This window comes from Zingiber officinale, chromosome 2A (genome assembly GCF_018446385.1).
Source record: "Zingiber officinale cultivar Zhangliang chromosome 2A, Zo_v1.1, whole genome shotgun sequence".
In the NCBI taxonomy this organism is placed as follows: Eukaryota; Viridiplantae; Streptophyta; class Magnoliopsida; order Zingiberales; family Zingiberaceae; genus Zingiber; species Zingiber officinale.
The window spans coordinates 35,038,835-35,054,051 of record NC_055988.1 but is presented as its reverse complement, the minus strand read 5'-3'; the positions used below and the strand labels follow the sequence as shown (position 1 = coordinate 35,054,051).

The 15,217-nt window shown below is 36.2% G+C and overlaps 1 protein-coding gene across 1 annotated transcript in view; it reads right to left on the bottom strand.

Moving 5' to 3' along the window:
- Positions 1–14,542, bottom strand: part of LOC122043631 — a 51,113-nt gene extending 36,571 nt beyond the window's left edge. The window contains exon 1 of the mRNA XM_042604238.1: positions 14,207–14,542. Coding sequence (XP_042460172.1) covers positions 14,207–14,422 — 216 coding nt within the window. The 5' untranslated portion in view covers positions 14,423–14,542. The remainder of the gene's footprint in view (positions 1–14,206) is intronic.
- Positions 14,543–15,217: the final 675 nt, after the last annotated feature.

The following is a 15,217-nucleotide window of genomic DNA, read 5'->3' as shown; positions in this document are numbered from 1 at the left end:
CATGGTATGAAACAATTGTTACTCATACAGATCTTACTATGTTTCAACACTTAAACTTGAGTTTTGTGCTCGTTTGTCCTCCAATAATATCAATTTCAAGAAAACTCGAATCTACCTATTAGACAAATTTAATGAATTGTGAAAAAAAAATCCATTTTGATTAACAAATAAATATTTCATGAAGAAATTTCATTTCAACAATTTTTACCAAGGCAACATATGTATGAATTTGTTCACAACAAAGTCAATAATATCCCATCTCAGCATCCACATCACTAGGGGCGATTCCTCATGTGAGAGGGCCAATGACATACTTTTAATTCACAAATATACATCATAAACTAAATGTATACATATAAAATGCAAGTCAAATATCATTACAATAACGGGCACGATATCTTAAATACTCATGAACACAATCATATTCTACGCAATCCAAGTGATCTAGCATGATCTAGAAAGATGCCACTAGGTATTTGCTTAGTAAAATGATCATCCACTATCAAGTGCGTAGGCATGTATTCAAAATCACCTCCTTTTCAATAATATCTCCGATAAAGTTGTACTTCGTATCAATATGTTGGTTTTTTCATAGTATTTGGGGTCCTTAGTGTAAGTAATTGCTAATTGTTTATCACAATAAATTATTATAGCTCCCACTAGACTACTTACTACACCCAAATGACATAAGAACTTTTTCAACCAAACACCTACTTGCACTGCAAAAGAACATATCACAAATTCTGCTTCCATTGTAGATAGTGATACACAAGTTTGTTTCTTGCTTCTCTTAAAGATGCAACCACTATTTAACAAAAAAGCATAGTCAGAGTTGAATTTACACTCCTCTAAATCACCACCCCAGTCAACATCTATCTATCTTTTTAATATTAAATCTTTTCCTTGATAAAAAGGAAATAATTTACCATGCCTTTTTAAACTACACTCCAATATCTTCTTTCCTGATTAGATTGATGCCCCACAAAATAACAAATATCAAGATGAGTACACATCATTGCATACATCAAACTCCCAACAACACTAGAATATGATACTTTATACATCTCTTGTATTTCTTTAGAAGTTTTTGGGCACATTTCATGACTTAAATTTTTGCATTTAGTCACATGAGTATCAATGGGTTTGTAATTTAACATTCTAAATTACTTTAAACATTTTTAATATATGATTTTTGAAACAATGCCAATGATCTCGTAGAACAATCCTATTAATTCTAACACGCAGAATGTAATTTGCCTCACTTATGTCCTTTATTTCAAAATTAGAGGACAACCACTACTTCGTAATGGTTGTATATATTCCTTTCCATTTCCGACTAACAATATGTCATCAACATAAAGAGATAGATTTACAAACTTTTTATTGGATATTCTCACATAAACACATATGTCCTTCATCTATCATGATGAAGTTATGAGATTATCACTTTATGAAATCACAAATATTGATTGTCTAGAAGACTGCTTAAGAACATAAATTGATCCATTCAATTTGCAAACTTTATTTTTTTAACCTTTAACAACAAAATGTGTTGGCTATTCCATATAGATTTCTTCTTCAAGTTCTCTATTGAGAAAAGCAATCTTAACATTCATTTGATATAATTCCAAATTTAAATCAGCAACTAGAGTTAATAATAGATGAATAGAAGTAAAGGTTTCTTTATAATCAATACCCTCTTGTTGAATATAACCTTTAGCCACTAGCTGAGCCTTATAACTCTATTGTTCCATCAACCTTTTGCATAATTTTGAGAACTCATTTGTTGCCAATAGCTTTACACCCATATGAAAGTTGAACTAGTTCCCGAACTTGGTTTAATTTCATCAGCTCCATCTCTTCTTCCATTGCTTTCATCCACTTGTCCCTTGAAGAACAAGATAGAGGCTCAGCTATGTTTTTAGGATCTTCTTCATCAATCGGAGATATGATAAAAGCATATCTTTTAATCTCATAATCACATTTTGGGCATATTTTTCTTATTACTCTTTCGAAGTTGGGGTTTAGATAAATCAATATGATCAGAATTGCTCCCAATGGGATTGATATCCCGAGATAGTTATCCCGTCTAGCTTAGCATATCGAACCTACATGCCCTCTCCATGCAAGCACCTATATTTCAAACCTAAAAGTCAACCTCCTGAACCATTTCAAGCTGAATCGGAGCTAAGTCAGAGTTGAGTCACTGTAGGCCGAGTCACCACTTGACTGAGTAACTAGGACATGCCACTATTGGTCGAGTAATCATCAAGTTGAGTTAGTATTTGGACAAGTCACTATTGGCTGAGTCACTAAGCCGAGTCACTATTGTCGAGTAACTAGGATGAGTCATTATAGGCCGAGTCACCACGTGGCGGAGTCACTATTAGCCAAGCCATCAAGCCAAGCCAATCCAAGCAACCGAGTCACCCGAGCTAAGTCATTCCTAGCTATACTTGATATGGTCCCCATGTCATCCTAAGTCGTACTTGAATATGGTCCCCATGTCATCCTAAGTCATCCTTAGCATGGCCCATTGCAGGTATATATCCCACTTGGATATGACTTTCCACCTACTATCATCACCACCCTTACTTGGATATGGTCTCCCACCTACCTACCTATACATATCTAAGCATCGGGTATATCCACCAAAAGAGGATCCTCTTTTCTCCAACTCTCTCACTTTTTGATCCATTTTATATCTTAAGCTCCATTATGAATGATTGACTTGAGCATCAAAAGAGCTTTACTGGATCTCTCTGGCACCCTTTAACGTGTGTTGATCCATGTAGGTCTAACCATATCACGAGGGGAAGCTTCATCAACGATGTCCAGTGAGGTGGCAGATTTTCGCCGCATCAAGGATCAAGTAATAACTCATCCTCTTGAGTTTTTGATGATTCACACAACCATTATTTGCATTAGATAACTACAATAAAGGTTACCTTCCCTTTATTTCACCTCTTTTCGGAAAATTATTCTCATCAATTTTGCATTTTGTAATTCAATCTCAGTAATGCTTCCCTCATCTCATTCACCTATAAACACATAACTCTTAGGCTGCTTGGAGTACTAAATAAAAATGTACTTTTTTTCTTGAGGAACAAACTCTTCATATTGGTAAAATCACAAATATAAGCAGTTAAGCCTCGATGTCTAAGGTTACTTAGGTCCGGTCCAAAGTTCATATGGTGTGGAAGGAACACATTTTGAAGGCACCCTATTCAGGATATAGGTTGTAGTTAATACATCTTCCTAAAAGGAAATAGGTGGATATCATTCTCCCTAAAAAGAAATAGGTGAATGCTATAGCCCAGCCCAAGATTTAAAATCAGATTGGAGTCGAACAAAATCAGACTTGGATTTGATTTGGCAAGTTATGACCAAACCAAATTTAATTGGATTAAACTGGTTCAGTCAATTAAAAAAGAATTAGGGAATTTTTGAGAAACTTAGGCAGTGTTTGGTTTATAAATTTTCTATTTTCATTTTTTGAGAAAATAAAAAAACATTGTTTGGTTGGCAATTTCTACATTTGTTTTCTAGAAAAGGAAATATCATTCTATGGTAAAATAGAGACTGTTACAAAGTCATTTTCTAAGAAAAGGAAAAACGCACGTTTTTCAAAATATGAAAATAGAAACCAAACGCCGCCTTATATTCTCCTTTCTTTTTTTTTAATTCTCTTCCACATATGCGGCCTTGTTTCCACCACCTCATGCACGGCAGCTGATCTTCTCCTTCCTTCTCCTTGTTTTTTTCTTTCCAACCATAGCTTAGTTGTTTTTCTTCTCCTTCTCCAATAGCTCTCATTTCTTCTTCCTCTTCTCAAGAGCAGAATCCTCCCTCTTCTCTTCCTTTCGTTGTTTTCCGACCAACCAACAGCAACCCTAGTCTTCCTTCCTCTTCAAAGAGCAGCTCTTGTTTTTTATCGTCGAAGCTAATCAAGATTGTCGGAAAAGAGGGTAAAACTTTCATTCTCTTTTCCTTTCATCTTTTTATTGAGCATTACAATGTAATGATTTTTTATTTTATATATATATATATATATATATATATATATATATATATATAATATTTTTATAACAATATATAATTTATTACATTAAGTTCAAGCCCACCCAAATACTAATTCCTAGATCCGTCCCTAGTGCTAAAGACATATATAGTTCTCACAATAGTGTTATTATGTGCTACCTTTTAGGCTCAGAGCATTCACGAGCGAAATGACCAAATGCTTGACAATTGCAACACTTTATTTTGCTCTTATCTTTCTTCTTTCCAAACCTTTTATGCTTATTCTTAAGGTTGGGAGTAAAGTTGTTCTTCTTGTATCCTTCTCCAATATTCGTCCTTTACTTATTTTTCTTCTGGTTCTTATTGTCTTTAAGGTCCAAAACTTTTTGGGAATTAGATTCAGCTACAAGTACTTGTTATTGACCTAGCAACACCATGTTGCTCATCTTTAAGTTCAACATTGCGAGAAACGTCAGAGAAAGTTTTAATATTATCATTATGAGCTAGATTGACTTTCAAATGCTCCTACTTGTCATGAAGAGATCAAATTAAAGCTTAAACTTGTTGTTTATTAAAGAGAATACGACTAGCTAACTTCAATTCACAAATCGTGTTTGACATAGTTCTCAAATGTTGTTTGATGTTGTGATCAACTTCTTTCTTATAAGTTTCAAACTTGATAGTTAATTGTCTCAGATGAGTGTGGGTAGTACCTCTATATTTCTCCCTCAAGTACACCCAAATGTCATAGCAGTAGGATGGTGACACTCATGAATGAGGATCAATCACAAAACTAACCGAAATAGCATGAGTAGTGGAATCTTTCTTTTTCCATACCTAGTAAGTATCTTCATCTTTCCTCTATTGAGTTGTCTTACCCACCAAGATCTTGAATGATTTGTTTGATAGCCTATAAGGCATTTTGCTCATCTAGAACGTACCAAATCTTATAGCGCCAAGTATCATAGTTATCACCATTCAGTTTGACACCTTGGCTATGGTCAATAATAAGATATTTGGATGCTATAATATGTATATTTAAGAGTAGATTACACATATTAATGCCATTAAATGTACAAATTTATTTTGTACTTAAAAATAACATCTATGATAATTCAATATAAGGTATAGATTTGAAAGTTCACTTTGTTCCCAATCATCATCATCTATAATTCTAATGTTGCATTATTATAAATTTAATTTCAAATCAACAAAACATCAATTAATTTTAGACGAGAACTACTTAAATTCTTCCAACCTAAAACTCCCATTTAATTTAACATACTATACAATTATAAAAAAAAAATAACTCCAACATTAAAAGTTCATAATGCATGCTTTAATTCAACCATGTATATTAAATAACACAAATAAAATTACATGTCACATAATATGTTCACAAATATCATCGTAATAAAACATATGTATATAACAATTCATCTTCTTAAAGAAAATCTATTTCCTTATTCATACACATGCGGGATATCATTTTGATCATTTCTTCCAAAAGCCTATCTGATGGAGTGGACTTTGAGAGACAGAGACTAGAATTTATCCTTGATCTCTTCATCTCAAGTTTATCCTTGATCTCTTGATCTCAAGTTCAATATCTTTCCTCCATCTTTTAATCAATGGCGACCTCAATTCACTTAGAAATATTGATCCCTCTTGGCTAAGTATTTTATTGACTATGCTCTTCCATCTCCCAGTAGAGAATCTCTTAATAGTTGAATTTCTTTATTATAATCAAGACGAAGACCCATGTATAAAAGCTCCAAACATTCATTTTCTCGAATTCTAAGATGTTGTGGCATGGAGTGCATATCATCCATTTTATAATGCTTAATGATACACAACTTTGCCAAAAGTTCTAGAGTTTTTATCTCTCTAGTTCCTCCTTACAGGATGCTAAAAATGTATCTAATCCAATCCTCGCTATGTCTAAATAATGAGGGCAAATATTATATTAAACACAAAGCCAACATATTTAATATTCAAGATGATTTTTTTTAAGCATTAAATTCAATTATGTTCAATTTTTAATTAACTCAATGAACATAAATTCAAAAAAAAAAATTGTAAATTTCCATCCAAGTAGCAAGAAAAAAACTTTATGATATTTTTGTTCTTTTTGGCGATAAAACACTTAGAATTATTTATTTGGATCTCTTATAGCCATGAACAAAAAAAATGATATCCAAATATGTTATACATTATTTGTTTTTTAAAAAATGATCCATGTACCTTATTTAAATGACTACCGTCCCCTTTTTTTATTTTTATTTTTCTTTTTAAATTCCACTAATATTTTTTTGGCCTTTACATAATACATGGTTTAAAATTTTGTACTGTACCAAGCAAAACGAGTGGAATTTGTTGTTCACCCGCCACTTGGCACCAACACCGCGGACTGCTGCAAGTGGCGGTGATGTCCGCGAGGTTACAGGGCACCATGGTCCCATATTTTTTCTTTTATTTGTTCTATTTTTTATTTTAATTAATATATTTTATACTTAAAAAATATCAAAACCATATTATTCCAATCATATGGTATTGAAACCATATTGTTCCAATCATAAATTAAAACAAAATTTAAATAACATATGTTTGGATTCATATTTCATAAGTGATTTAATCATGTGAGGTTAGAACAAATTTCTTTTATTACTATTAAATATATACAAAAAAAAAATCAACTTTCTCAAAGAAAACTATAGATCTCATCATGTTCAAAATCATGAAACCGATGGATTCTAAACATGCTTCTAAAACATATACATAATCATGCTTTGTTAAAAAACAATATTAAATGAAACACTTATAGATTTACCATTTAAAATCTACTTTGAATCATGAAATAAAAAAAAATTAACCTGACATATCAAACAAATGTACTTAACACACATCAACATCTGATTAGAATATCAACTAACGGTGTTATGATACCAAAGACAAAAAATTAATACGCATTTTTATGTAATTATTAAATGAAAACATACTCATTTAAAGATCTTTACAGTTGAATTAGTAATCCTTTTTGATGATCTCAATGGTGTGATGCCATTGACAAAATGAAAAGGAATCATTGTTTACAATCCAAAATTATCCTACAACAATTGTGATATATTTTGCTTATGATTGGAGCAAAGGGTGATATCGCTTACCCCAACGGTCCAGTATCGCCGTCCTCATGGCAAAATATAGGCAGAGATAAATCATGAGGGGCATTTTCCCTACCATAGTGACCCTTTGCAGGGAGAGGTCTGTTGACGAGTGGCTCATATTTGGATGAAGGGATGTCATGGAAGAAAAATCTGTTAAGATTTTTCGTAATAAAATTCTGTTAAGATTTTATATAACAGAATTTTGTTATGTTTTTCATAACAAATTCTGTTACGTTTTTACCGGGTCTGGGGGTTTAGCAGTATTTATAGGGATCATTGTAAACCCATTGTAGATCAGACAACACAAGAATCATTAGATGTGATTCTCTTGTGTAGAAGAGAATTCTAATAAAGCTTCGGCCGTTTTGTGGAGTAGGCAAGTCGCCGAACCACGGTAACTCTTTTTCTTTCTCTTCTTCTTCTCCTTCCTGGTGTTTGCTCTCTTTTGTGCGTCTTTGTCTTGTTGTTCCGCGCGATCTCTTTTCTCTCTTCCTCTTCTTCCGCGGTTCAGAAAGGTTGAGAGGTATTGCCCTCTCTTTGCACAACAATTGGTATCAGAGCTCCAGGTTTTTGGCAGATTTCTTCAACATGTCGGGGACGACTTCTGCGAAGTTTGATATGGTGAAGTTTGACGGAACCGGAAACTTTGGATTATGGCAGAGAAGGGTCAAGGACTTGTTGGTGCAACAAGGCATGGCGAAGGCGCTAGGAGAAAGAAAACCGGAAAGCATGGAGAAATCAGATTGGGAAGAACTTCAGGCGAAGGCAGTAGCAACAATCAGGCTTTGTCTTACGGATGACGTGATGTACCATGTCATGGACGAGGAGTCACCGGTGACAGTTTGGCAAAAGCTGGAAAGCCGGTACATGTCAAAATCATTGACAAACAAGCTGTATCTCAAGCAGAAATTATTCGGGCTGAAGATGACAGAAGGAACCGATCTGAGCCAGCACATCAACGTATTCAACCAGATTGTAAGTGATCTGAAGCGGATTGATGTGAAGATCGAAGATGAAGACAAGGCACTGATGTTGTTGAATTCTCTACCTTCATCTCCTACGTACGAGAATTTGGTTACTACTTTGATGTGGGGTAAGGAAACTCTCAAATTGGAGGAGATCACAAGTGCGTTGCTAGGTTTTCACCAAAGGAAGAAAACAAGCGATGAAATTTCTCAAGGAGAAGGACTTGTGGTAAATAGCAACCAAGAGCGTGGTAGGAGCAAATCTCGACATGGATATGACAACAACAACAAGACTCGTTCTAAGTCGAGAAGGAAGAAGGTGATCACGTGCTACAAATGTGGAGGCAAAGGTCATATCAAGAGAAATTGTCCAGAGATAAAGAAATATGTTGCAGAGAACAAAAGTAGTTCGGCAAAGTCTGCAAACATAGTTGAAGAAGAAAATTCAGAAAGCGGTGATGGAGATATGCTATCAGTTATGTCAAGTTCGGAGCAGCTGACGGATGCATGGATTTTAGACTCTGCATGTTCATATCACATGACTCCAAACAAGGATTGGTTTGACACCTATAGGGCAGTGGATTTTGGTTCAGTGTTGATGGGAAACGATGCATCATGCAAGGTTATCGGCATAGGGAATGTCAGAATCAAGATGTTTGATGGTGTGATCAGAACTTTATGTGATGTCAGATATATACCAGAGCTAAGGAAGAACTTGATCTCACTAGGCACACTGGATGGTATTGGTTGTAATTACAAATCAGTGAGCGGGGTGATGAAAGTCAGCATGAGAGCTCTGACGGTAATGAAAGGACAAAAGGTAGCAGGAAACATCTACAAGTTGATAGGGACTACAGTTGTAGGTGGAGTCGCCTCGGTGGAGTCTGAATCAGATAGTACTGTCTTGTGGCATATGCGGCTAGGGCATATGGGTGAACGTGGGATGCTAGAACTTCACAAGAGAGATTTGTTGAAGGGTGTCAAAACGTGCAAGCTTGAATTCTGCAAATTCTGTGCTCTTGGGAAACAGAGCAAAGTGCAATTTAAGACGGCAACAAACAAGACGGAGGGGATTCTCGACTACGTACATACGGATCTCTGAGGACCGGCCAGTGTAGCATCACATGGAGGGCACTTGTATTTTGTGAGTTTTACTGATGATTTCTCACGAAAGGTATGGGTATACTTTATGCGTCACAAGTCAGAAACTTTTGCAAAGTTTAAATTGTGGAAAACTGAAGTAGAGAACCAGACCGGAAGGAAGATCAAATGCCTTAGGTCAGATAATGGGACTGAGTACACAGATTCAAAGTTTCAGGAATTCTGTGAGCAGCATGGGATAATGAGGCACTTCTCGGTTCGCAGGACACCTCAGCAGAATGGGGTAGCGGAAAGGTTGAACATGATAATCATTGAGAAGGCAAGATGTCTCAGGCTGAATGTAGGGCTTGCAAAGAATTTCTGGGCGGAAGCAGTTAACATGGCATGTTATCTCATTAATAGATCACCAAGGGCAGCACTAGAAGGCAAAGTATCAGAGGAAGTATGGACAGGGAATCAAGTAGAATACTCTCATCTTCGAGTTTTTGGATGTCCAGCCTATATGCACATATCTAGTGAGGAAAGATCAAAGCTGGATGCAAAGTCAAAGCAATGCATTTTTCTGGGCTATCAGAAAGGAGTTAAAGGCTTCAAGCTTTGGGATCCTAAGGCAAACAAGGTGGTGATCAGCAGAGATGTGGTGTTTGACGAGAAAGCTATGTTACAACGTACTCAGGAAGAAGGAAAGGAAACACCACAAAGCAACAAAGAGAAAGATATTGTGCAGGTGGAGCTAGAGACTCATGACTTCGATGATTCTAGCTTAGAGCACATGGAGCATCGCACTATAGCTAGTGGTAGAACGAGACGAGTCGTAAAACCACCCACTAGATACGGATTCGAAGACTTGGTATCTTATGCACTTACCACTAGTAGCGGAAACCCTACATCTTTTCAGGAGGCAATACATAGCTCTGAGAAGGACAGGTGGACGGGTGCTATGGCAGAGGAGATGGAGTCGTTGCATAAGAACCAAACGTGGGATCTAGTGGAACTTCCTGAAGGAGAGAAAGCTATAGGGTGCAAGTGGATATTCAAGAAGAAAGAAGCAATGTCAGAGGGAGAAGAAGTGAAGTTTAAGGCTCGGTTGGTAGCAAAGGGTATTCACAAAGAAAGGGGATTGACTATGAAGCAATTTTCTCTCTAGTGGTAAGACATACGTCAATTAGAGCGGTATTGGCTTTGGTGGCACATCACAATTTGTATTTGGAGCAAATGGATGTGAAGACGGCATTTCTTCATGGAAATTTGGAGGAGCAGATTTTTATGTCACAACCTGAGGGATTTAGTCAGTCCGGACAAGAGCAGTTGGTTTGTAAGTTGAAGAAATCGCTCTATGGACTGAAACAATCTCCTAGGCAATGGTACAAACGTTTTGATTCATACATGATTCAAAACGGATATAGGAGATGCGAGTATGACTGCTGCATATATGTGAAGGGCCTTGAAGATGAATCACTGATTTTCTTACTACTATACGTAGATGACATGCTCATTGTTGCGAAGAAGATGAGAGAGGTTGACAAATTGAAGAGGCTCTTGAGCAAGGAATTTGACATGAAAGATTTGGGAGAGGCCAAGAAGATTCTTGGGATGGAGATTCACAGAATAGAGTTGCAGGGAGATTATGGTTGTCTCAACGTAGCTATGTGGAGAAGGTGTTGGATAGGTTCAACATGAAGAATGCAAAGTCGGTGAGCACACCCTTGGCGCATCACTTCAAGTTATCCAATACACAGTGTCCAAGACGGATGACGAGATCCAAGAGATGTCAAAGGTTCCTTATGCCAGTGCAGTTGGTTGTCTGATGTATGCCATGATTTGCACGAGACCAGATTTGGCGCAAGCAGTTAGTATGGTAAGCAAGTTTCTCTCAAATCCTGGTCGACCACATTGGGATGCGGTCAAATATAATGGATTTTCATATACTTGAGAAATACAACTAATTATGACATTGTGTTCAGCAGACAATAGGGTGGTCCTTAGTTGTAGGATATGTGGATATAGATTATACAGAGAATTTGGATGATAGAAGGTCTACTATATAGTATGTGTTCATTGTGGCAGAAGGACATATTTGTTGGAAGTCCATGGTATAACCTACTATTGCATTGTCCACTACTGAGTCAGAGTACATACAAAAGCTGAAGCAAAGGAAGCGTTGTGACTTACAGGGTTAGTTAGAGAACTGAGTTTTTAATAGGGTGGAATCAAGTTGTATTCTGATAGTTAGAGTACTATCTATTTGGCGAAGAATCGAGTGTATCATGCAAAGAATCAACACATTGATGTGAGGTTTCACAGATATGCTAACAAAGCCGGTGACCACGGAGAAGTTTAAGCATTGCTTGAACTTGATCCATATCTCTAGATGCTAGAGGAAGGAAGCCCGACCCAGATATCCAGATGGGGTTTTGTCCAGATATTCGTATTCTTCGAAGGGGTGAATATTCGCCAAGGTGGAGATTGTTGACGAGTGGCTCATATTTGGATGAAGGGATGTCATGGAAGAAAAATCTGTTAAGATTTTTCGTAATAAAATTCTGTTAAGATTTTATATAACAGAATTTTGTTATGTTTTTCATAACAAATTCTGTTACGTTTTTACCGGGTCTGGGGGTTTAGCAGTATTTATAGGGATCATTGTAAACCCATTGTAGATCAGACAACACAAGAATCATTAGATGTGATTCTCTTGTGTAGAAGAGAATTCTAATAAAGCTTCGGCCGTTTTGTGGAGTAGGCAAGTCGCCGAACCACGGTAACTCTTTTTCTTTCTCTTCTTCTTCTCCTTCCTGGTGTTTGCTCTCTTTTGTGCGTCTTTGTCTTGTTGTTTCGCGCGATCTCTTTTCTCTCTTCCTCTTCTTCCGCGGTTCAGAAAGGTTGAGAGGTATTGCCCTCTCTTTGCACAACAAGGTCAGATACCCAATGAAACATTTTGTACCCATTGGAAATTGACTCTAAGACCTAATAGAACAAACATCCATGCACGTACCAACTGCGTCAACCTGTGAGGGTTATATTTACTTATGATTGTATGGTCATCTCATATCTCTCTTTCCTATTGCATGACAACAATCAAATATTTAAATTATTTGGGTTGGGTCGCCCTTTATGAGTGACCCCGTATAACTTTTCTTTCATGTTTGATAATAGAGATTTTGAGTTCTTCAATTTCCAAAATCCACAAAGGCACTCTACTATTTGCCTGACTTCTTCCATTTCTGATTGTAGTTTAGCAAGCACTTGATTTGACATCTATTTTGTTAAAAAAACAGCAAGCACTTGATTTACCATTTAAAATCTACTTTGAATCATGAAACAAAAAAAAAATTAACATGACATATCAAACAAATATACTTAACACACATCGACATCTGATTAGAATATCAACAAACGGTGTTATGATACCAATGACGAAAAATTAATACGCATTTTTATATAATTATTAGATGAAAACATATTCATTTAAAGATCTTTATAGTTGAATTAGTAATCCTTTTTGATGATCTCGACGGTGTGATACCATTGACAAAATGAAAAGGAATCATTGTTTACAATCCAAAATTATCCTACAACAATTGTGATATATTTTGTTTATGATTGGAGGGCAAAAGGTGATATCGCTTACCTCAAGCGGTCCAGTATCGCCGGCCCCACGATAAAATATAGGCAGGTAAATCATGAGGGACATTTTCTCTACCATAGCGACCTTTTGCATTGGGGGTTAGACATCTAACGAGATATTTTGTACCTATTGGAAATTGACTCTAAGTCCTAATAGAACAAATCAAGGTTTAAAATTTCGACCCGTGCCGAGGTTTCGGTCCTGGATCGGAATGATACGGTTTTAGTACCGTATCGTACTGTGCCGATATAGTTTCGGTATTTTTTAAATATAAAATATATTAATTAAAAATTAAAATATTTAACATAAATATTTAAAAAATAAACAAGATAAAAAATAAACAAGATAAAAAATAATCTTTTAAAAAAGGAAAAGATATGAAAATAGATAAATAAATAAATAAATTTTATTATAATTTTTAAATTAAAATAAATGAAATATAAAATTAATTAGATAATTTTATTAGGGTTTAATAAAGTCTCTTTAGATTATCTCCACCATAACTAGGAGTTGATTAAAAAAATTAACCTAAGTTTAATTAAAAAAAATCTAAAATCCGACACTACTCACAAGCCCGCACAACTTCGGTGCTGTCGCAAGGTTGTGCGACTAGCCATGGCCGCGGGAATTGCATGACTCCTTCGGCGCGACCACGTTGGTCGTGCGACCCCTCTGCAGTGACCGCAGGGTCGCACGATGCCTCCACGGCGGCAGTAGAAGGATTATGCGACCTCTCCGCTATTGTTGCAGGGTCGAGCGACCCCTCTGCTGTGACCATGGGGTCGCGCAACATGTCACACCTGTCGTGAGTCTGGTGCTAGGATCATACCGGTGCTAATTGCCGAGCGGAACGAGACGTTTCGCCTGTTTCGACCGTTTCGACACGACACTTTAAACCATGGAACAAACATCCATGTAGATACCAATTGCGTCAACCTATGAGGGTTATATTTACTTATGATTGAATGGTCATCTCATGTCTCTCTTTCCTATTGCATGACAATAATCAAATATTTGAATTATTTGGATTGGGCCGCCCTTTATGAGTTGGCCCGTTTAACTTTGCTTTCATGTTTGATAATAGAGATTTTGAGTTTCTTCAATTTCCAAAATCCACAAAATTAAACAGCCGTGCACTCTACTATTTGCCTGACTTCTTCCATTTCCAATTGCAGTTCAGCAAGCACTTGATTTGATGCCTATTTCGCTCAAAAACAAGAAAGAATGAAGAAATAAAGACTGGAAGTTCCATAAAATTAAAAGCGCACTCAATCTTGCGTGAAGTTTTGAGAAGAGAAGAAGAAGAAGAAAGGATTGAACGCACAGACCTTGCAGGTGATACTGCAGCTGCGGCATGAGCTGCCATTTCTACCGTTGATCACCTCAAACTGAAACGTGGCCGAGCTTGACGCCGAGAATGGCGGCGGGGTCTTCAAGAACTCCACCGAAGCATCAGAGCGGCCATCTGCATGGGTCTCTTGAGACGTAACAGCGACGACGACGACAGAGGAGGCGAGAAGGAGGAGCCACAGTGGCCTTTCCATTCCGGCGGTAAATATATTTGGGGCCTGCAGTGTAAGCTGGCAATGTGCGTGCGAGTGTAGAGATTAGAGTGGGTTGGAGCTTCCTTGAACGTGGTGAAGGACGGGACTGGATAGGCCACAGATCAGTCCTACTCCTACTGGATAAATTTTATTTTTTTCTCTGCAAAAGAATATATGGACAGGCTTTACCATATCATCAACCCAAGAAAGCGATTTTTTAAAAATTTAAATAAAAGTATATTTAGTCTGATCGAAATTGTTTTAATAGATAACTAAATCAATTGGAAGAATCTAAAAGTCGATTATTGTAGTTCGGATCAGTCTCAAAAGAAAAAGCATTAGAGCTTTCTATTTAAAGCACAATATTCCAAAGAACAAAAATAAGAGGTTTCAACCCCCAGCTCCAAATCGATTCTTTACTTAGACAGTCATCGCATGCACACTCTGAAAATTCAATAGCAAGGTATTAAAACGAAAGTCATCCTCACATAAAATTATAACGAAAGCTAAAATCTAACGTTGCTTGCTCAAAATATTTATAAAAATGTTTTCGTTCATGGTGTTGTCAATCTTAAAATATAGGATTAAAAAATATATATTTTTTATATAAAAAATAACCAAGGAAATTTACTAATAAATTAAAAAAAAAATACACGTGAAAAAAAATATTAACATAATTTAATTTGAAGCTACACCAAAATTAATTATTAAAGGTTTTAGATTCTTAGAATATTAATGTAATTTAATTTTGGACTTACCAAAATTAATTATTAAAGAATCAAAATTCTAATTAAA